At 37.1% G+C, this 24,543-nt stretch overlaps 2 protein-coding genes across 2 annotated transcripts; both read right to left on the bottom strand.

Annotated features, from left to right (window-relative positions):
• Window positions 1-4,264: 4,264 nt before the first annotated feature.
• On the bottom strand, window positions 4,265-23,396 carry Nthl1 (Nth-like DNA glycosylase 1). The gene is made up of 4 exons (XM_081732292.1): window positions 23,038-23,396; window positions 20,185-20,355; window positions 15,306-15,465; window positions 4,265-5,930 (listed from the first exon to the last, which is right to left on the bottom strand). The coding sequence occupies exons 1-4, from the start codon at window positions 23,365-23,367 to the stop codon at window positions 5,689-5,691; spliced, it is 903 nt and encodes a 300-aa protein (XP_081588418.1). The 5' UTR covers window positions 23,368-23,396; the 3' UTR covers window positions 4,265-5,688.
• On the bottom strand, window positions 5,949-15,299 carry LOC145665046 (uncharacterized). Its single transcript, XM_081732291.1, has 2 exons — window positions 12,067-15,299; window positions 5,949-10,050 (listed from the first exon to the last, which is right to left on the bottom strand). Exon 2 carries the CDS (start codon window positions 9,542-9,544, stop codon window positions 8,483-8,485), a length of 1,062 nt encoding a protein of 353 aa, XP_081588417.1. The 5' UTR covers window positions 9,545-10,050; window positions 12,067-15,299; the 3' UTR covers window positions 5,949-8,482.
• Window positions 23,397-24,543: the final 1,147 nt, after the last annotated feature.

A 24,543-nucleotide genomic window follows, 5' to 3' on the forward strand; every position in this document is an offset into this window, starting at 1 on the left:
ATCTCAGTATATAATAAGGATAGATAAGAATTCATTTTCTTAATTTAATGTAATGAGACAACGCTTATTAATAATCAATCGTAAAATCACGGGCGTCTACGAGTATAACACTTCAACGGAGAATAGTTTAATACCAGACCAGAGAAGAAAGGTAATTTCGGCGTGATATTTCGAACTGAAATACACAAAATGAAATATCTATCCAAAACTCACATTCTAAATTACAAGAAGGGAAACTTTCAGTCAACGGCTTTTTAAAACTACGTTTCTAAAGATATCTCTGACTATTGTAGCGATACCTTCGCACAAATCTATTTATAAGGCTTAATTTAATAAAAACTAATGCGAGCGTTTGAATGGAGTTTACAGTAGAATAACTATATTAGTAATAAACATTTTGGGCCAAATATGTTGCTAAAAGCGCATTGGCCCCTGTGGTACCTAAATAAAATGTCTTTTCATCACTGAACACCAGCCGCAGACTTAAATTATCTTCTAGCCTCCTGCCTGAGACTGCAAAATTCTTTTTCGTAACTTAACGTACAAGGGAACATTCCGATTCGGTAAATTCAATTGCTGAAAATGATTGTTAGCACTGGATTCAGCATCAAAAGGAACAAAGAAAAAGAGGGCGTTTAGCGACAGACCGTATACAGGATGAGAGATAAATGAGAGCAAAGTGCGAAGAAAGAATTTAGAAAATGTCTAGAAATGCCTTGTTAATTTTAAAATGAGTAGAGGGATTGAGGTCAAATGTTGGATATGAGGACTGCATGTAGAGCTCCACTGAATAGATGTAATGTGAATCACGGGGGACATCCCGCCATGTTGAACTTAGCGCAAGAAAAATATACGGGAAAGGGGTCATGTGACATGGCTCTTGACGCACACCGTCCATTGAAATCTTTAGTGACCAATACAGTTTGAGACCTCTGTTTAATTGCAACTGTTATGGAACTTAAGAATGATTGTGTAGTTGATACAAAAATGGAGACAACAGTGTGCAACATTTGAAAAATGATAAAGATGGAAAATCGGACTCGTCACAGTTGTCGACTGTATTGAAATTGAAGCAGTAGTCGACAGGTGCAATGAATGCGTCAGGTGCTGTTTGCAAATAATCAGTTTTGTAGAAAGCATATCTAATCATAGCTTGGAACCTTGGTGCTGTAAACTGGAAGTGGGTGGCTGATTGCAAGTTAATGAGGTTATTCCGTTGTCATATTTTGAAGTCAGATGACAGAAAAATGTGTCTGTTATATATTTTACGAAATTCGCATACGTACGGTACGGAAGAACACATCCAACGGTTGTATGAGTGACGTGTAACCATCAGGGATAAGGCGTCAAGTAAGTTCAACATTGTCCGGTTTCTGCACCAACTGTTCATCTTCATTGGTTCTCCATGAATCAACGAGGAGCAACAGTTTTATCTGCTATATAGAAGGTCAGAAAACGTCAGTCATGAACTCTTTCAGGTTGTCCGTGGTCATATTTGCACTTTAACCAGCATATGAACGAATATTGAGTGTATCGGGACGTTTGTTGGCTGGAAAGTAGATTGAAACGCTTATTGGCTGGAAAATGGTCACAATCACGTTTGTGGTTGTTCTTCATTCACGTCACCTGTACGACAGTATTGCTACATTGCCATAGCGTGGAACGACTCCTGTTACGGAGGTCTCAAACTGTATTGGCCACTATTGATTTTCAATAGACGGTGTGCGTCAAGAGCCATATATCACATGACCCCTTTCCCGTATATTTTTCTTGCGCTAAGTCCAACATGGCGGGTTTTCAGATGTCCCCCGTGATTCACATTACGTCTATTCAGTGGAGCTCTACTTGCATTCCTCATATCCAACATTTGACCTCAATCCCTCTACTAGTTTGAAAATTAACAAGGCGTTTCTAGACATTTTCTAACTTCGCACTTTGCCCTCATTTATTTCCCACCCTGTACACGGTCAGCCACTAAACACACTCTTTTTCTCTGTTTCTTTTAGTGCTGAATCCAGTGCTAGCAATCATTTTCAGCAATGGAATTCACTAAATCGGAATATTCCGTTATTAGACTCAAAATTACAACTTGTTTATTTTCATTTATAATCAAAGTCTCAACAAGCGCCAAACAGTTGTGTATGAAATACTGAGTATATTTTTAAGCTAGCAATGTACACATCCTCTATCAGGCTTTTCGAGAATCATGTATTTACTTTTACATTCATAATTTAATTGGAAGATGCGAAGATGTAATATTAAGTGGTAAAACTAAGCACATCGTTGCTCTTTGCCTTCCTTCTAGGTTTAAATGCTGCTCAAGCTACATCAAGCATTTGCAGAATTAGTACGAACGTGCTGGATAATCCACGGATTGAAAATGGTTTGCACGCTTTAAAAGAAAAATTTAATTTCTAACTTTTCCTGGTCGGGACGAGCACCAGATCTCGATGAATAAACAGATGCCGGTGAAGCACTCCAGGAATTGGTCGAGGAGATTGACACATACTAAACAACATTAGGGTATACATTGCGAAAGTGCAGAAACTAGCCTAGTTTCTACCTAAGGTGCATGCGGCCGCCCAAAGATAAAAGGAAGTATCTACATTTTGCTTCTTTTGAGAACAATAGCAGAAAAGGTGATTTTTGATAATTGACATTACTGTTAAAGGCTTTGTTTTCTTTTCGGCGTCAATGATCACTAAATGTTTATTGACGCCGAATAGAAAAAATCTTTAACAGTAATGTTAATTATCAAAAATCACCTTTTTTGCTATTGTTCTCAAAAGAAGCAAAATGTAGATACTTCCTTTTATCTTTGGGCGGCCGCATGGGTTGTGGAAGAAAACAAAAATGAATCGTATCATTATTTATGGATTTCTTCGTACTAGCCATCGCTATACTCAACATCGATAGTTTCTCCGCCACGCCATACAAAATGGTAAGAGATCTTTGTGTAAATATTCAGCCATTGTGACAAAATCTCAGCCCCAAAATGTCACTAATACAACCCAATCCAACTCTTTAAAGCATACAAATCCTTTTCGAGCCGTGAATTCTCCAGTGCAGTCGTCTTTGTAGACATTCCGAATATCTGTTGTGGCTTTCGCAGCCAGCGGTCAGATCTTGCTTATAGGTGACTGCGCAAATTACCTTTTGATATACTTGGTTAAGATTGTTGTTATATAGAGTTGTGTAAATGCATAGTATTTTCATCAAAGAACTGAAAGTTTGGTGAGATCTGTCCACATTTCTTGTAAATGTGGTATTCTTAATTGTTTTGTGTTTGTTATTTATTATATTTAGGTGTTGCTATAAGTTAGGTCTATTTTTATATTGACATCAATTTCTGAGTTTATGACCAATTGTCATTCTTCAACAAAACTTCTTACAAATATAAATGGCATCTTGCCATCAACGATAGAGATAAATACATTTAATAATTCAAATTCCTCTGAAATCATGGACATCTCAAATGAAATTGAAATCTCCAATAATGACGTTCAACATCATCAGGACGACTAAAGTAAATGAAGATTAATTCTAAGGGCATTCCTATCTATTCTAAACATCAAGATCAAGTGGTTAATCTCTATGGTACCCACCACTCTGCACCATACTTTGTCTTTTTGAAAGCTAATAGCATGGAAATAGGGAAAAACGTATTATGTCCATAAGCAAGAAACTGTACTTAGCAGAAATCTCTGATACCACTAAAATACAAACAATTGGTAGAAATCATCTCAAAATTTCATTTAATACTGGTATTGAGGCAAATGAATTCTGAACTCAACCACTTCATAAAATGCAGGATTGGTCGTCATCATACCTAATCATGTCTTGTGCTCCATGGGTGTAATCAAAGATATGGATGAAGACATTTCCATAGAAAACCTTTGGCAAGATCTTGTATCTGATATACCAGTAACTTCGGCACGACGAATTCTCCGTAAAGGAGACAATGAAATAAAGATACCAAAAATTGAATTCATTTTAAGTTCCACGATTATGTCCTTTAGGCTAAGGCAGACTACGATTAACGCCAAGTGAATGATGATGGAATATTTGGTGGAATGAGAAAGTGGGAGGAAACGAGACACCCCGAGAAAATCCATGGACACGATGCTATCTACCACAAGGTTACTTGGCCGGGGGTCGAACCAGAGACCCCACGCACCAGAGGTAAGCGCTCTACCACTGGGCCATCATTAGAATTTGAAGTTTCCAAGGTAAGTCATACACTCAAGTTAAACGAGAAATACAATTATAAAGACAATATGATTTTTATTTCCATTAAAACATACATCATATTTGTATATCATATATGCCTAAATCTTTCATCAGCTACATGCTAAGTTTTAATCTACGTATATACACGTGAAAGAATACAATTTAAGTACATTTACAAATGTTCTAGATTATAAATTTAAAACCTTCATTGCATTTTTTTTTTTTTTCTTAATATCATAAGAGCTCAATCATCCTTTTGGAACTGTTTTGCTATCTTGCAGTAAGGTTGGATGAAGTTCAACTTAAGCGAGAATTGCTGTCCTTCAAAACACTTTTTTTTTCTTAAATTTGAATTTGCTTAACAAAAAGTTACTCCTAAACAATGTTGCATCGCTTCAATAATTTCCTTTTAATATATTTACTCATAAAAATTACATTTACATTATTCAAGGTAACACAAATTGACTGTCTAACAATTATTAAAGATATACGAACATTTCTACATAATTTACTTAATCTTGAAATTGACCTTTCAGCTGCCTCATTGTTATTTACTGCTGCTGTTAAAAAAAATCATCCTTTTCTGTTAAGCATAGAGAGCTTGAATTTACTGATCTACAGGGGGGACATAAAGTCGCTCTCTGAAATCAAACATTAATAATAAGAAAACAAAGAAGAATAGATGCATGCGGTCTGAAAACACCCTTGTGTGATACTTCACGATTTTGCCACAGCCTGTGCTGCCATCTGCAGCTGACAGCGCAACAATGATTTGTTTAAAAATGGCGCCAGCACAGCGGAAAGCGGTGTGTGTTATGGTATTATGAAACAAAATCTTCCGTCACAGTTCAAAGAAAATTCAGGAGAGATTATGGACAGCAGCTACCAGTTGTTGATACGTTAGCACAAGAAGGCCGTCTCCGACGCCCAAGTTTCGCATGTGACATCTTATGGGCAACTAATGGAGCACATATGGATATTCTCTAAATCAGGAAAAAAAAAAAAAAAACTTTTTGAGTTTTCCTATTATTTGCCACAAACCGCTTGCTTCTATCATTCTTAGTGTTCTTGATATTAATGTTTGATCTCATGGAGAGGCTTTATGTTCACCCTGTATATTCCTAACACGCGTAACATCAGAAGACATGCGACATTTTAATGAACAAAGCTAAACTTTTAGGACTTAAGCCTCAAATTAGATTCAAAAATTGAAAGTTGTACAAGGCATTTGTTTTTGAACATTAAAAAGGAAAGCAAAATAATAAACAATACAATTTAAAACAAAAAGTGGCTTTAACAAGTTGACGTTCTCTTGTAAGTGGGCTCGATAATAACTCGTCTGACATCTGATGTTCTATTGTTAAAATTACAAGATTCAGAAAAGTATATACAAGAACTTAATTCCTCCATATGCTGCGTTAAAAAAAAAAAATAGTAATAAAAAAAAGCTAAACACGTTTATTTCTTCTTCACTTGCTTTCGTCCGAAGGGACATAACGTATTGTTCAAACAGTTTTCGCATTGAGGCTTCACGGGCTGACAGATCTGTTGCCCAAACCCTACCAACAGATGATTCACTTCTTCCCATAATTCCATTGGAAGCCAACTCTCGAGCGCCGACCGAGTAGCCTCCGGGGTTTTCGTTGGTTTCGGCACCCAGCCAAGGCGGTTGCTAATTCTATGAACATGTGTATCCACACCTGAAGCAAAAAACCACACAATACATATAATACCCTCTTTTATGTGACTTAAACTACTGTACACTGTAGCGGTTTCTCAAACAAAAATATATAATCGAGGGAAACCTGTCTATGGGTTTTGTTAGAAAGTGGCCAACAAAAAGTGTTTTTACAAGAAAAAAGTATACGGGGGCTGTTTATTTCAACCTAGATTAAACTACCATGACGAGAGATAGCTGTTCAATGGACGTCGCCTTTTTTCCCATGCGATTGACAAACTCTTCCATTCAACCATTGTGGAATAGCGAGCTTGAAAAGATATCGAGTGCGATCGCAGTGCTGCGAAGTATGAACTGTATGATGTAATTGAATTGCTCCAGGCGGAAGAACATAATACGAAAGAGAACCAAAAACTAAAGCTATAAGTCCAATATTTCTGGCATTTCCTCTATTATAAAGGAACGAGGAATGTACGGTAATTTTACTACATGGAGTTGGCAACTGTGCAAAATTTCAACCATCCGCCACATACAGCGCTAGTTAAACATAAATGAAGACTCATTAGGAAAAGTAGTCTCACAAATTCCGCTCAGTTATTCGATTTCTGTGGGCGAAACATGTAACCGCAGCTGGTAGAGGTTTACGGAGAGACTGTAATGTCTCGTCAGCGTGTCGCAGAATGGTATCGAAAGTTTGCGGCTGAATAGAGAAAACGTCACCGACGAGGAACGCAGTGGCCGACCCAGCACGGCATCAATAGATTTGAACACAGCTCGCTGGAGGAGCTGATTCAGGACACCCTCCATACAGTCCGGACTTCGCTTCGTATCAGACGAGGAGGTGAAACATTTCGTAACAACATGGCTGAACCAACACCACCTAGATTACAAGGCCTTCGCACTGGTATGTGACGTCAAACTAACTAGGCCATGTAAGAATTATTGCGGACAGAGCGTGCATAGATACCGCAAGTGAATAATGACGTTGGGGGGAAATAAACTGTAGTTATACCATAATTGAAATAAAATCTATTAGGTTTTAACTATTTGAAATTTATTTATTGGTTAAGCGATATTAATAAAAATCTCATATAGCCTTTGTCTTTATAGACAGATTTGTATATGTATATTTTTATTCCCGGACTGTTTCTAATTTCTTGTTTCCTTATAACTCAAGAAACACAAAACAACTTGACGAGTGCACTAACTGCTACCTTGAGTGGCTTAAGTTATCCAGTTATTAAGTTAAATATTAGCTTTTTATGAAAATTATTCTATTATTTTAAAAAATGACCACGATTTATAATGATTTGATTTTACTGATTACTTCAAATCTATCTTTTGAAAGTTTAATTCTTGTAATGTATAATTTTAATATTTGTAAACTTAACTTAATTAGAACATTTTAAACTTATACAGGGTGTTTCAAAACAACACCGACGACTTTTGGGAGGTGATCCCTGACACCAAGATAGGACGAAAAGTATAGACCAAACTGGGTGCACAAATGCTTCCTTTTGGAGTTATAGGCTGCCGAAAACATGAAAAATTGAACTTTGAAGGTCCATAGCTCCAATACTATGAGACCTACCGTAGTCAAATCAAGAATTCACTTAGGAACTAGTATGTGTTTTATCCAAGTTTTAGAATACTGTAGTACTTCCGCAATAATTTTTATAGAGGTAATTGGTGAGTACTTCAAATTATATGCCCGTAAGCAAACTCCCTCTATAAAAATTGTTGCGTGAGTACCGCAGGATTCTGAAACATGGATATTTGGATAGGGCACATATTAGTTCCTATGTGAAGTCTTGACCCGACTGCTGTAAGTCTCATAGTTTTGAAGCTATGGACTTTTAAAGTTCAATTTTTCATGTTTTCGGCAGTCTATAAATCCGAAAGGCGCATTTGTGCACCCAGGTTAGTCTATATTTTTTGTCTTATCTTGGTGTCAGGAATCATCTCCCAAACGTTGTCGGTGTTGCTTTGAAACACCCTGTATATTACAAATATTAAATTTAAAAAGGATAGATAACATTTCAATAAATTTGAAGAAGAAATCAGCAAACTCAAGTCATTAAAACTCTAGTTCATTTTACGGGAAAATACAAATGAAGGAATCTTTATGCGTCTAATGATACATGACTTGCTAGTTTTTTTTCCAGCACTTCGCACACCAAAAGAAAAAAAAAAACTTTCTAGTTACTATATTAAAACTTTATAATAGAATTATTTACTCGGAAAATATTACTTTAGAATGTAAACGTAGGGAATCAAATGAAAGAAAGTTATATATGTTCGTAATAATTATAATGAACATATATACAAAAAGATATAGAAATGGAGGCTTTCCATCAAAGGATTCGGAGTACTAGAGTTACAACAACTGTCTGTTTAAGATTGTTTTAGAGTTGACAATTTTCTTTGTTTTGCACATTTGACGGTATGTTTGTTACGCTTATCAGACACTTCATTGTTTTTGTTTTTGCAATAAGTGTTCAAAAGACAATTTACACTAGTTACCACTATCATTTCAATAACCTTAATACATTCATGCCCATTTTCACATGCGTCTCAGAACCAAGAATCTTCACGTCTCAAATTTATCAAAGTGTTTTGTAAAGCAACGTGTTTCTGGTTTGTTGCCCGCAAGAAATTTGTTTGCATTTCCGACGAAGTTAATTTGTTCACAACTACATATGCATAGATGACTGCTCTTACAACACACTGTTCTGGATATAACAAACCACCTCTATCAAGATTTTTAATTAATTCGCACCATACAGCATTATCCATTGGAGCATCTGACACAAGATACTGCTTGCAGGAAGAACACTTTAGTTTTCTTAACACAGCACTTGCACAGTATCTTCCTACGTACAACACTATTGGCATTTCATCGTTAATACCCGAAATGTCGTCTGCAGTCACCGTTACCTCCAAAGAAGTGTCAATATACTTACAAATTTTTGCATCAGACCTGGCATATTCAACATTGCAATCCGTCGCAATTACAAGATTCGATAGCTTTTTTTGCAGTATTGAGGACATTCTCAATTTATTTTCCACTTCAAATAACTGTCTCGTAGATATGTGGTACTGTGAGCCTGCCAGTTGCCTGTACAATCCAAATCGAGCTTCTAGTGCATCAGTTTGAAACTTGCCTAACAATACATATTGCATGTTTAACTCATTGAGGCAATACGATGTCAATTCCAGCGGAGCCAGTGCAGAATGAGTTTCTTTGCTGAGAATGCCAGATTTCAGTGCTAGTTCTTGCCAACGATCAAGCCAACATACGAAAGTGTTGAGATATGAAGATTGCTCATCGTCAGAGGAAGTGCTGGTTAATGGAGTTTGCATAACATCTCGAAGACGTTTGCCTTCATAATGTGGAAGGTTATTTTCATGGCCTACTTCCTTCAGACCAGCAACAACATGTTCACTGAACACCTGTAGAGCATATTTTACACTTTGTCTTTCAAGGCTGGAAGGCGATAATGCTTTAAGTGAAAGCCCATAACCAAATTTCAAAAGTTTGTCACTTTCAAGTTTGAAAAGTTTACGTAAAGCTGAGAAAGACGCTGTATTAATAGTATCTGATGAACCATAAAAATCCGGAAAAAATATGCACATTTCATCTTTTTTTTTTTTTTTTTTTTTTTTTTTTTTGTTTAACCAGTTGTTTCTTACACTTTTCAGAAGATATAAAAAAATAGTGGCCTGTTGTTATCACTTGGGTGGGGATATACACTTGGAGGAATCAATTCGAACATAAAGCACCATATCTAAGCGATATATTACAGTCCAAAAACGATCTATTTTAGTCTCTTATTCAGATCAACAAAGTTCTCAAATGTGTCGACTTTGTGATGTGTTTCATATTTTGTGTTCTTTAGATTCTCTTCAATGGCTTGCTCCACAGCATTTGCTTCTCGTCGTAGTCTCTTCAACGAAGGCGAGTCACGATTACAGGTGCCTTCTGAAGATAAGTAATCTGGACAACCAGGGAATAATGCTGGTATCGCGTCATCTCTTAACCTTGGTTTTTTTAGTGGCACGGTAAGCAATTTTCCACTTTTCTCGTCAAAATGAGACGTTTCCCACACTAACTGATCCTTTGGAAAATGCAGTTCACAAACCTAGAAGGACAAAAAAATAAAGTATAAATATTATTTTTATTTTATTCATCTTACAGATATAGCCAATAAGTGCATTTTACACTTGAATCAATAATCAACACTTACAACAACAATAATGGGAACGAAGTCGAAAAGGCGTATATTAGATGCATCATCAACCATTCGCCTGGGTTCAATCAGGATAACTGGCCACCGGATTTAAACCCAAAACTTCTCGATCGCGAAGTAAGAATGCTAACCACTATCCTATGCTAAGTTCATACTACGTTGTGTTTATAATATATTTTAGCTCAATTCTTGAAACGTAGAATGGATTTTGAAAAGTAATTGTCAGAGAATGTATCGAAATTGAAGAAGCAGGAGGGGGAAGTTGTAGGTTAGAATTAGTTTGACTTCGTTCTCCTCCCTTACTTTGTGTTTCTTATGTCTGATTTATTTTCTCTCCCTTTTTTCTTTTCTCTTCTTGTTAATGTGAATTGGTAAAAGGGGTAAATACATCTCTTACACTACCTAAATGTTATGGCAGTATAATAAGTAAATTCCTCTGGTGTCATTACACTGACTTGCTAATGAAACATAGGTTTAGAAAAACCCTTCAGTCCAAAAGATTTAATATCAGTCCTGCCGATACTAAAATCTACGTTAAAGCCCATTCCTTCTGGGCCTTCTTCTCACTCACAAGCATTAGGATTATACAAGTTTTAAAAATAGCCATATATTTAGAATATCATCTTTCGTTGCAGCTTAAAGACATGATTGATTTTCAAAATTTAGTTGTTTTTCTAATTATATATTAAGTATTACGCCCATGTATGGAACCCTATCTTTAAACAATTAACGAATTGTATTCACGCGCCTTTTTGCACCCATGTACGAAGCTTCGTCCATAAACAAATGATAATTTCGTATTCATACACTTTCTCGCCCAAGTACTAAACTTCGCATTTGTAAAGAAATAGCACATGGTATATAGTGCCTTCTCGCACTCATTTACGGAACTTTAAAATGCAAAATTACGGAACTCGTACATGTTAGTCTTCGCTTTTTTCAGTATCAAGCGCACAGGCGTAGAATAGCTAGGCAAATCAAATAAAATATCTGGTGCAGATTTACAACAGGTAGGAATAAAGTTGGTAATTTCACGGTTGAAATGAGTGAGTGCATGAGAAAGAGAATATTCCAACTTTCGGAGGATTTTTGCCTCATGTAGGAAATCCGAAATTTCACTTGTAAGTTCAATCTTCCATGTATGGATGCATAAGAAGTTTTGTACGATTTATGATTTTTTTTTTTTTTTTTGTGCTATAGAAAATCGTACATTTCTCGTTTCCCCTCCTCCTGCACTACTTATCAGTTCACTTTATTCGCATACAGTCATTAAAACACTTTCTAAGGCAGTAATAGTGTATTGTTAATATATGTCATGAATGTAAGTGTGCTACCCTAAAATAAGATAGTACCCAATACCTTCCTTAAGAAACACTTCGTAAGTCAGTGAGATTGCATTTGGTGCTTAGAGAAGTTAATATTCTACCTATGACTGTAGATCTGTACACAAAAAATAGATATTTATGGTACATCAAATGGCATGCATATTGTCAATCAGTACGCGATACTTTGGGCATGTGCCTGTAAAATAAAAATGCAGAATGTATTTCAAGCAACAAAAGTACATAAAGATATTTCTATTAATTTATTGACCTGTTGTAAATCTGCACGCAACTTCCTATAGCGAATAAAAATATCACTTAGTACAATACTTCTTAAGCATTCATACATGCAACGTTGAATTTCTAAGTGAAATTTCAGGTTTCGTACTTGAAATAGAAGTTCTACAACATGTAAATTAACATCTAATAAGCCTACAGTTTTCTTTTATATGCAGTCACTGATTTTAACCTTGAATTAGTATTTTTCTGACTATCTATTCTACGTCTGCACCCTATTAAGCTATGAGAAATATTTGTTTATGTATCTAAAAATGACAACTAATAAAAATTAATTTCTGATTCTTACCTTATTTGGAAGATAATTATTTCTTTTAATTGCATGTGTCCACTTTTTCTTCCTTTCTTCATCAGTTGGAAACTGAAATACATGTACTTTAATTTCTTTATTGTAGTTTCCGTGACAATTAGGTACACAACATTTGTATACCATTTTGTCAGTTTTCAATAACTTCTGCACATTTAAAATAAATACAACACTGGTATTAATCTTTAAATAAATACATTAAATCTTCACTTGATCCGCAACAAACAGCATACACTCGAATTCTGCGGTTTGCCTAGTCAATGTGACGCCACTCAATGTTTGCGACTCAGTGCGAAGGCTTTGTAATCTAGGTGGTGTTGGCTGAACACGCAAGAGCAGGATTTTTTGCGAGGAGGGAATCTTCAAACTCATCCCACGATGCGACAAGCGCCTTAACCGATATAGGGACTATATCGAAAAATAACGTAATATATGTGCTATCTGTTGACTGTATTGGATGTATGAAATAATATAACACGTTTTACTAAAGTCTTTGTAACCTTATTTTCAGATCATCCCTCGTACAACCGCAATTCATCGTCGAACGAGAAAGGATTACGATGGGAACTTTATAAAAGAAAGCTATGTCCACTTTATCAATAGATGCAGAGTTTTTTTTAATTTTTTTTAAAAGACTTACCAACGTATACAAGAAGGGAATCAAACATGAACAATTATGACGGCAGACGACTTTCGCTGAACGCGTGGATCATGTAGTTCTTGAAAGGTGCTGATTACTATTTCTGAACTGTCTCCTGAGTTTCCTGAAATTTCAAGATCCGTGCCTGCAAAAATCCAATTACACTTGGCGAGCACTTCGACTGCGTTTGATATGTTCAAAGATCGCTATTGTCCATCGTTGTGCGGGGTGGACAACGCCCAATGGACAGTTTTGTATACTATTCGTTTTGTTATCTTACCTGGCTCTCTTCTAGCAGCTTGGTGAGGCTGGAAAAAGAGAACAGCACTTGTAGATTATAATTTACGTACTTTTAATCCCGCAATTAATTACTATCTATGTATACTGATGTGCAAAACTTAACGACAAATATGAGTTTCGCAAGCGGCAAAGATTGACGAAACTTGACCATACATAGAAAGTAGTGCTGCTATATGATACAGGATACAACAGGGATAAAGATCTAATTAGAACAAAATTGAATTTTTACACAAAAACAATAACATACTGAAGTCATTACGACTTATGATGGCTTACCTGACATTATGGAAAGGTTTGTGATTGCCACACACAGCGATGCATGCTCTCCAATACCACCATGCTGCTCACCAAGTTAGTAATGAGTTGTTGTGACATGGAGTTCTATTCCTTCACCAAGGCTATTGACAACTATTGGATGCTCCTTGGTGCATCTCGACGTCTCCCTATACCATCTCACACATGTTCAATAGGATTTCAAGTCAGGGGAATGGCCAGGCCAGTCCATTCTCCGAATACATCCCTTCGTTCCAAGAACTCCAATATCTGGGCTGTTCGATACAGTTGCGCATTATCATTCATAAAGATGAAGTCGAGCCAGACTACACCTCCGAAAATACGCATGTGGGGAAGGAATACAGTCTTGGAATAATGTTGACTGGTGAATGTATCACGTCGAAAAATCTGGAGGTCGGTATGCTCATGTTAGACAATGTTCCTGGGTTCATTGTGTGCTCCACTTCTGGCCAGATGAGTATAGTCCGGAATAAGTACTCAAGACTGAGTCTGCTATCATCTGAGAAAAGACGACGACCACACTCCACATCGATCCAGTCTTGATGTTCTTGTCACCACCGCTAACGGTGGCGCCAATGTACGGATGACAAGAAACAACGTGATGGCCGTCAGGCAAAGACACCACCCTCACATGCAATCTAGTGTTACTGTAAAGCGTGAACTGGGCATCTTACAGTCCTGTTAAGTGTGTTTGCAATTGCACCTTCTGTTTGACGTCGGTCCCTTCTTTCTTGTTGCGCAATTCAGCGGTCATCCTATAGTGTAGCTGACCATGGTGGACCACCACTTCACTTTCGCACAGCATTACCTCTAGTTCGGAATGCTCCACATGCACGTGGAACAATCCTACATGTAGACAATACCAAACTCCTGGCCGACACTTGTCATACTTTGTTCTTCTTCCAGTTTCCCGATGATTCTTTCTCATATCAAGTCATCCAAATCTCTCCGAGCCATGTTATAAGTACCACCACCATAATCCACCTTAACAGCTCTCTGGTACCCTTTTATCCAACTGCTTCGTGTTGGAGGAGATCATTCGGCGATACGATTACGTCAAGCAATGTCTTGTTCCGTGTCTACATGTAGGAGACCTCTTGAAATCATGCTGCCGGAGTCTTATTCACTTCCACCGACTGCGTAGTATTTTACTTCATTTTATCTATCTCGTCTGTAAGTTTTGCACACGTGTACAAATGTTTATTGCTGAATCGCCCTTCTATTTCTAGCTTCACTAAAAGATTATCTGCACTGTTCGTAAACTCACCCGACAGGCCATTGCGCTTTTCCTCATGATCTTTCATGCATCTTGAAAACCGAAAGTACAAAACTCCTGCTATTTTCCTTGATAATTGTCTAATCGGTCAGTGATACGGAAACAGTTACTGATTAGTCTATTTTCCGAGTCAAAATAGAAGACACTATCCCCTTTTAAAAACACAAACTGTCCATACAAAATACGGAACGTCTGGCAACCCGAACGATACAGGAATAAAAAGCACTAGAAACGTTCGAAATGTGTATATGGAAAATAATCTAGAAAGTGGGACGAAAAATATTGAAAGGAGTTGAAAAGGGGAAAAGAAACTGGTGAGGACATTATCTAAGATGAAACTCTTGTATTAGAATAAAGGTAAAGGAGGATGATTACTTGATGGACGATATTAAAAGAGGACAGCTCTTATATTGAAAAGAAAAAAAAAATGCTTTGGCCTACAACATTGAAGCTTCTCAAATTTCGGCAAGTGATTTTTCAATGCTGGCAGAATACTTGCGATGATGATAATACACACTAAACATATTCTTCCAAACGTAGGTTGCCTGTTCAATTATTTAGGTTATTTCATATGCAATAAGAACGATTCAATTAAAAAATATAAATAAAAAACTGCTTAAAGCACAATACTCCCGCAAGCAGTCACATATTTATTTTTCTATCATAGGATATTTTATTTATATTTTTATTATTATTATTACTATTATTTACCTATTCCTGTAACTTTTCCCCATGCAGTCTTCATACAGAGATGCGCCATTTTGGGTCCTACACCTGGAAGCTTACATAAACCTTCTACACTATCAGGAATATCATCATCGTATTCGTCGTGAAGAATCTGTGCCGTCTTCTTCAGATATTTCACTTTACTCTGCAAACAAACGAAAACAAATTATTCTTGCTATCATAAAAGAACTGCAAGTACTATAAAGCACTATAGTACTACACATATACACAGGATGGTATGAAACTATTTGAATAAACTTCGGGAGCTGATTCCCGATACCAAAACAAGGAAAAAAAAAGTCCTGTGGAACTTTGGTCAGTGAGGGATAGTTTCGGCGATAAGGTGCCGAAAGCGTGGGAAAATGAACTTCAGAGAGCTGTAATTCAAAACGGCAATTTCCTATAACCTGGCAAGTAATCCCTACATTCCTTGGGGGAATCCCTCGTACACATCTTGCACAGGTTTGAAACATACATTTTTCAATCGAGTAGGTATGACTTCGAGTGTGATATTCTAAACCGCTCTGAAATTCATTTTCCCACGCTTTCGGCACCTTATATCGCCAAAACTATCCCTCATTGACCAAAGTTCCACAGGACTTTTTTTCTTGTTTCGGTATCGGGAATCAGCTCCCGAAGTTTGTTCAAATAGTTTCTTACCATCCTGTATATACATCCTTTTCAGCAGCGAGGCTATATGAGACTTGGATCTACAGGTTAACGTGGGATCCGAACCACATGAGCTCTTGCCGGGAATCGAACCTGGGCCTCCCATGCTAAGTTAAAAAGCTTTAAAATGAAACACATTTTAAAAAGTTTCTCTGACACATTTTTCATTTAAGTTAAGTTGAGTTTAACGTCCCTTTCAGCATCGAGTCTATATGAAAAGGGACCTACTGATTAAAATGGAATCCGAATCACATGAGCTCCCGCCAGGAATCGAACCCGGGTCTCCCACACCAAAGGCGCGTACGCTAATCGCTTAGCCACGAAGGAGTTCACATTTTTAATTTAAATCACAAAATCTGTCTGAACTTCTGGGAGACAAGATTTCATTCTCGATGAAAGTTCAACTATTAAAAAACAAAAATGTATCTTTTAGCTACGATTGACGCATTGAGGTATATTCTTCGTCCACTTAGTGCTATCAAAACATCACATTTGGCATATTGCTTATTCTTTGAAGGGAGAAAATGACAATTCATAGTAACGTTTCCATGTATCTCCCAGTTTAAGTTTGTATGCTGTAGTTGAAGTGATCATTGTTAAAAGGGAATATGTTCCGTCATATTTACATGGCACATATCCCCTTTTAAGAAGGACCAATTCAACTGTATCTGTCTGTTTCTTTACTACCTATATACATTGATGACAGTGACATGTATAACAGCAAGATGGTCTTAGATTTGAATACGATTTCTGTAACTTTCGCCGAAGACAGACAAAAACCATTTGCTTCAATTTTCTCGGCTTTCACCTATAAAAGTTTTAAAATAAATGGTTATACCCTTAGGTTATGGAGACAACAAATATCAAAATGAATGACAATGAGAACATGTAGAATATATATTTTTCATTTGCAAATAGGCTAACGGAGACGAATGATTAAGGCAAGTGAATGATGATGGAAGAATTGGTGGAATGAGAAAGTGGAAGAAACAGGGACTACCCCGAGATAACTCACGGATACTTGTGTAGCGATCGAGCCATGGACTGCACACACCAGAGGTACGCGCTCCACTACTGAGCCACCACGCCATTTCTTTTATTATTATTTGGTTTTGTTCACCTGAAAGTCAGGAAACAATTAGGAATTCAAAAAGCGTCGAAGAATTACTTTTTCTCGCTCGAGTGGTTTTAGCAATGTGAAGTTAATGTTGTCAAGTATTAAAGAGTTTACCGTTTGTAAAATAGAGAATTTTAAAGGATTGCCTTTACTTTAGCTTAATTAATACTAATTTAACAAAATGATCAAGGTTATGCACACATTTTGTTTGGTAATATTTAATACTGTTTATACAGCATTTAGATATTTTGAAAATCAAGGTAAGACCAACCACATTTTCTCGTGCTTTGTAAATTTGTACTTTTAGTTTTCCAGTTCCCGAGTTCTATTCTGTATATGTAGTTGTAGATTTGCTATTAACAGAAACATTCACATGAATGTTATGGTATTTCACTTATGAAACCAATTTATTGTTTACGAATACTTCGTTACCATCAGGGCAAAAGTCATGGACCCGTCAAAAAGATCATCTTTCAATTTATCTGCGAGGCCCATGAAATCTACAAGCGGCCCTGGTCACAGTATCAATTACAACTATTTAGCACTCCGCCTTGTAGATTTTTGATTGAATCAAGAGAATCGATTGTTTTCATATGTATAAACACTACGTAGCCTCAAGAAACGTAGTTTTACAAAATTTTCTATCTGTGATTGCTAATTTTTCTAATCGGCTATGAAAAAAAATAATGAAATCCTTAAGTTTTTCGACCCACGATTATGCCGGTTAGGCTAAAAGAGACGGTGATGATGAGAGATGAGTGAAATGGTGCAATGAAGAAAGTGATAGGAAACGGGAGAACTGAGAAAACCCACGAGCACGGTCTTTGTCCACCACATCTAATCGGCTATGGTAACAACCAATAACAAATGAGATAACGCACTAAACACACCATCATTTCTTCAAAGCTAGATTTTTCTCATCTCAATATCCGAGAAGCGAAGCTGGTAAGATCCTACTAGCGTCCCATTGTGAACCAGGAAAGACTTAACAAATCTTCTGTCCTTCCCATCAAGCATAACACAGCATTGACCTTCCATTTGAGGATATAATTGAAACTTTCGCAGCTACCAAATCACGAAAAATTTCACTCTAAATGTTACCGCAAAAACAGGCTAGCGAAACAGTAATACAGAAGTTGGAAATATCACCTCATACATAACAATATACATTGAAAAGTAATTTATGCAGATCATACTCACTGTACACAAGCCTCGTAAAAATACAATAAATAAATAAATAAATAAACAATTAAAACACAAAAAGATAAAAAAAAAATATATATACATAAAAATACAGCCCAGCTAAAATTTGATTACTATCCTCTACGCGGTAATGGATGGTAACGGAAAATAATTCCGGTAAATAGTAGCAGAATGCGCTCAAAGTGCTTTCGCAATCTGATCTAATTAATTTCACTTTCCTCGGCCACTAGCTGGGTTTACGCCGCCTGGTGATCTGGGTGTATCTGATACTGGAACCTAAGAAATGAATATACTTCTCCCCTCCCCCATATATTAAAAAAAAAAAAAAAAAAAAAACGTAAAGTGCAGCAGTCATCCGGCACGGTCATGTTGAGTTAAGCAACCCTTGGCAGAATCGAAGTTATGTCAAACTATCGAGATTATGTTGTCCGTGTTTTGGAGCCATAAAGGTGTGATCTTGACTGATCACTTACAAAAAAAGGTTGCAAACCTACGCAATAACAAATCAAAGACGGGCTTTGGTTTCGAAATGAGTGTTGTTGGTAGCAAACAATCCATCAGCATACTGAGAAGCAGTAAAAACACTTTTATGTGCCAATGTGGCTACGAACCTTTGCCTCATGCACCATATTCACGCGATCTGGCTCCGTCAAATTAATTCATCTTTTTAAATATGAAAAAACATTTGTGGGGAAGGCAATTTGGGAGTGATGAGAAGGTTATTAATGTGGTGGGAACCTAGTTTGCGCCCAACTCTGCACACTTTTATGCAGACGGTATTAACAGAATGATCCATAGGTAACGAATGTACGCCAATACGAGAATAATATGAGAGAAGGACGTACTTGTGGATCGAATTACAAATCTCTAGATCATCTCTATCATGGTGAGGGTAAGGACTTCTGGCCTCATACAAGAATATAGTGCCCCTAAAACTCAACTCCATGCCTTCCACTAATAAGACAAAACCCTTAATCGACCTCTTCACAACTTCTAGGTCCAGTACAGAACACCTGAACATTTTCCACCCATTTTCGCATCTCCCAGACTAACTTGTCATATGCTCAATAATAGCTATCATGCATGCCTTCTGAAGCGCTGTTCATTCCTAGTAAAAGCAAATATAGTTCATAATAATTTTAGTTGTATGTTCTACGAATGAGCATGGTAAGCTCGGGAGTAGGAATCCCCGATTCATACATCTTTTGTCCATGAACCTATCAAATAAGACATCTGGCTTACGTAAGCCTGTAGGTACTGAGGAATATGGTGATCTAATCTCATTAAATTAGTGGTAAAGCGGCCTGTACTAAATAGAAAAGATTATTTACAGACAAGAAAATTCAAACTCTACTTAAAATCACAATTAAAAGTAATGTAGATAAAAACGACTCTAGGCAGCAAGAAAAAAAAAAATAAATAAATAAAATAAATATGGTGTACTAAAAACCATTATAATGAAATGTGTCGACAAAAACACAAAATATTAAGTTAATTAGGTATGGAAAGCCTCAGCAAAGTCATAGGTTATTCGCAACTGTGAAACAAAAAATGAAATGAAATCTTTACGTTATACGTCCCACGGTCATGCCAGCTAGGCCAAAGAAGACGGTGATGTGGAGAAATGAATGAAATGGTGAAATGAAGAAAGTGGGAGGAAACGGGAGAACCCCGAGAAAACCAAGCACATGGTGTTTGTCCAGCACAAAGCTCACTTGGTACGAGCCAGGATCGAGCCAAGGACCCTATGCATCAGAGGTGAGCGCTCTACCACTGAGTCACCGCGCCCCAACTGTGAAACAACTGTAGACATCTGATTGGTTCATAGATAAGGATATTGCAAGTACTACCTAACGAAGAGAAACAATTATGTACCTTCCAAAATCCCACTGGGTATATTAACTTTCCTAAAGTCTCGTCATCCATTGCCAACAGTTTGGGCACTGTCAGTCCGTGCTCTCGGAGCCGTCCCATCGCAGCGTGTGTCACCTGGTCCTTTGTTTGGCTGGAGAGCATAAGAGACACCAAAGCCTGGAAACGGATGTCCTGTAGTGAAAAAGAAGATTAAACAACAAATGGCTCTTCTCTTCCACAGGTTACAAGATACAAATATATACATCACAAAGATAGGCGAGTTTAACACTTACTTAAGTAGGCCATTCTGTATATCACATTATATTGAACTCTATAGGTGTTCTTGGAACTTGGAAATTACTGAGTTTCAGCCATAATAGTTTTTAAACATGGATTAACAGATTAACATTCATATTATAAATTATTCACTCGAAGAAACGGGATAACCCCGAGGAAATCCACCACAAAGTTCATGTGGCGCGAGATGAGATCGAACCAGTAAACCCCTGCACCAGAGGTGAACGCTCTAACGTTGAGCCACCGCGGCCCCACAATTCTTTCCAGTTGTGCGACAAAAGTAAATCTGTACAAATGCAAATATGTGTGAGATGTGTAGTTATGCAGTAACAAAAGCTGGGAAATGAAAGGTATCAGTCACAGAAGCCTCAATAATGAAACCATGAAAGCACTGTACTTACTTACTCAAGTACTCATACATTATAGAGTAATGAAACGAATTAACATCGCGTACAAATATCAAAATAACTTTAAGAAGTTGAAGCCAGCAGAAACTTGATAAGTTGCAAAGCAGTAAATCGTCGGCGGCAATTCAAAACCTGCTATGTGCATTTTGCAGGAGAAGCGAAAAACAGTATCCTGGTTAGATTTTTCGCTTTATAAAAGTGATGTTATAAGTAATATTTGATGCTGCACGTAACTGGTACCTTCTCAAGTTACTTGAAAAGGTATCAAGTTACGTGCAGCATCAAATATTACTTATAACATCACTTTTATAAAGCCAAAAAGCTAACCAGGATACTGTTTTTCGCTTCTCCTGCAAAATGCACATAGCAGGTTTTGAATTGCCGCCGACGAAATGCCATTGGAATATAAATATTCTAGTATAAAGTACGTCATAGAATAGCACATGCATTGAAGTAAATAAAGCGTATTAAATGTAAAAATATCTCTTAACCACGATGAAAGGACGGCATTACTCGAGTAGACGGTTCAGACCAAATTTTGACCCATTCCTTACATTTTCAGGTTAGGTTAAAGCTTTGTATTTATTTTTCTTTGGATATAGTATACATGAAGCTACATCAGTTCCCGAAGGAGCAGGACGCTCATACTTTTAGGGATTATTCATTAAGTATGTACGAACTTACAAAGGGGGTAACAAAGCAACTTTTATTTACTTATCGACTAATACGAAAATATAAAAGAACGTACCTGTACTTTATATCTACATGCGTAGTGCCCTTGTACTTTATGACTGTGTGTGTGTGTGGGGAGGGGAATTTAACGCATATCACATGTCTTGTGCACATGGATACTTCTTACTATTGCACTACGTAGAAAATTTATGGTATTTCATGTAGAAGTGGTAATAGAACACAGAAGAAACGCAGATCAGGGGGTTTTCATGTACACTATTACCTTTTCTTTTAACAGAGTACGCAATAAATGAGGAGCTTCCTTACTACTTCCTGATTAACTTCAACAGGGCTCAGTATAAATATAATGAGGATGTATGACATAAAATTACAGTGCATAAGACACGAACCAACTTGTGCTAGGCAACCACTAAAAACCATGAATGCTATCCAACCGAGCCAGGACAGGAGGGCACGAATGGTAGAGAGGGTGCGTCCCCGTAGGGAGCAGGTGCGTCGGTGACGGGGATATACGCACAAACGAGGGTAGTAGAAGAGCATACTTACAATACTTTGGTTGATATAGTCTCTCCCCCAATCTTGCTCATAGGAGATCTTCTACTTCACAAAATATAGCAGCACGAGCGGAGGGGCTTAAAAGCCCAGCAGGTCTCATTGTTTTCTACCTTTACCACAATTTAGACAAAAACAAGCTACTCGGTTCTGGAGCCATGAAACGAGTTGGGAGAGATTCTAAACGCCATCCCAATACTTACAATATCCCTCTAAATTCATTTCAACATGCTGTGCACTGACAGTACTTACTTATATTCACACTCTCATTCCTTTACCAAAAAAAAAAAAAAAAAAAAAAAAAAAAAAAATCATGTTTTACATATAAATTTTCTATTTGGTGGAACCGTCTGATCGACTGAATCCGAAAGGACATATGAACATAGCATAGGTTGATGCGTTTTCCGTATTTGTCTCCGTCATAAGCATCTCCTATGTAGACACACCGAAGCGTACCAGCTGCTTCGCTCCCACTCTAAACTGGAAGGCAAAAATCTTGTTTACACGGACCACCGCTATTGATTACATAAAATAATGGTTACGCTCTTCTAAATTTAACTTCTACCGAGGAATGCAACGCCGCCAAAAAATACGGAACCATTCTTCATAATTACGGGGAGCAAATTTTGTGAAGAGACAGCGAATACGGGATGAATCTCATGTGTTCCTTATTGTACGTCTGCGCCAAATACACTACGTTCATTAAAAAAAAAAAAAAAAAAAAAAGGATGCGACTTATTCCAAACTATCTCGAATAGGACTTTCATACATACGAATTTCATTATTCAGATTTTATTAGAAACAGTACAACGTACACAATACCTTAGTTACCCGATTAAAGGATCTACATAATAGATGAGCAAGTGTTGAAAGCTACGCCTTGCACTTGTTTTATTTTAAGTAATTAAACTTTTCCAGTACATGCCTTCGGTTCACCTGTTTCATCCATACATTGATCACAGCCCATCGTATCAACAGGGGCATTTTTCTCTTTTCTCATTTCTCTTATGTTGTCAACAACTTTCATCCAATTATTGGGTTCCCACTTTGTCTTTTTATCCTGTTCATTCTTTTCACCAGTGAATGGCTCTTCGATCTCCATAACGAGATGCTCACGCTTTTTCTGTGTTTTCTGAACATCTTTTTTGTTAACCTGTTGATGATTAGCTGACGTATCCTTATTGTTATCTCCCTTTTCATTAGTTTTTGCTAAACGCGTGCTATACCGCGCTGCCACGATTGCCCTTCCCGCCATTTCGAAATAGCATACCGTTTCGCTTAATAGTTATTCATTCGTTTCCTAGTCAATATTGCCAAGACCTGAGGAAATAATTTCACTTCGTGTTAGTAATGAATTATGTTTGCGATTTTGACAAACATTCGGATGGTGATAGAAGGTGACGAGGTTGGTACACTTGTAAAATATATTTCCATGCTGGACAAGTTTAGGCACACCACTCGAAATCATTGTTGAAAATTTTTAATTCTTTCACTAATTTTCTTCTTATTATCCTCGAAAAGGTTTACATTGGACTACAAGACATTACCCCACTTAACATAGATTAAATTCAAGACCATCACCAGAAGTAATTGTTGAAAATTGTATAATTGTTTTACTCTTTGCATATAAATACAGCGTCAGGATGTGTGACATAAAAAAGACAGTGCAAGGAATACAAATAAACCCGTGCTAGATAACTACTAAATGTACGTCAAGGCAGGACGAAAATAATGAGCACGAGCGGGGGTGCTTCTGAAGGAAAAAGGCGCGTCTGTGACGGCAAGTATATACGTAAACGATAACAGTGGTTTTTCGCAATGATTCGAGTTCCAATAGCACTTGTAATGGTTTGAAAATAGTAACGCTACAATTTGTAAACATAAAATACAGCTCTTGTACAGTACGAAGAAACACTGTGCAAGTGGAAAATAGTATCTAATATAGTCATTTATTTTTAAGAGTCATTTATATAGTCATTTATTTATTCAAAAAGAAAGAACAGATTTCAAACATTTATTTCTTGCAAACTACAAAAGATAGAAACATGATTCGAACGTTACTTGATTAAGAAAAGCTTACAATTTATTGTTAGTATAGTGTACATTCAATATGAGCACCGTGTGTTACACGACAAATGTCAAAACGGTGGCTCATTTCTTGCCACATACGAATTAGCTGGTCTGCAATGCTTGCAATAACTGCAGTTTGTATGGCTTCATGTGCAGACGATGTTTTAACCGTTGGTTGAGGAATGTTAAGTTCTTTGCTTGCTCGTGATGTGGATATCTTTGGGCTCATTTCGTAAAGTATGCGAATACGCTCGACATTCTCGTTCGATGTGCGTGGAGGTCCCGTGCTTTTCCCTTTGCAGATGCAACCATCTTCTACGAATTTTCGATGCCACTCGTAAATTTTCTTATGATGCGGCGG

This window comes from Thermobia domestica, chromosome 11, assembly GCF_964235325.1.
Source record: "Thermobia domestica chromosome 11, izTheDome1.hap1.1, whole genome shotgun sequence".
In the NCBI taxonomy this organism is placed as follows: domain Eukaryota; kingdom Metazoa; phylum Arthropoda; class Insecta; order Zygentoma; family Lepismatidae; genus Thermobia; species Thermobia domestica.

Excerpts from the sequence above, each read along its gene's own strand:
- Nthl1 (XM_081732292.1), bottom strand. The coding sequence starts at position 23,367 with ATGGCGGGAAGGGCAATCGTGGCAGCGCGGTATAGCACGCGTTTAGCA. Across the intron at positions 20,356-23,037 it reads ATGAAACAGGTGAACCGAAG|GACATCCGTTTCCAGGCTTT; the intron begins GCATGTACTGGA and ends TTTTCACTACAG. Across the intron at positions 5,931-15,305 it reads GGGAAAAGTTACAGGAATAG|GTGTGGATACACATGTTCAT; the intron begins GTAAATAATAGT and ends TTTTTGCTTCAG.
- LOC145665046 (XM_081732291.1), bottom strand. The coding sequence starts at position 9,544 with ATGTGCATATTTTTTCCGGATTTTTATGGTTCATCAGATACTATTAAT.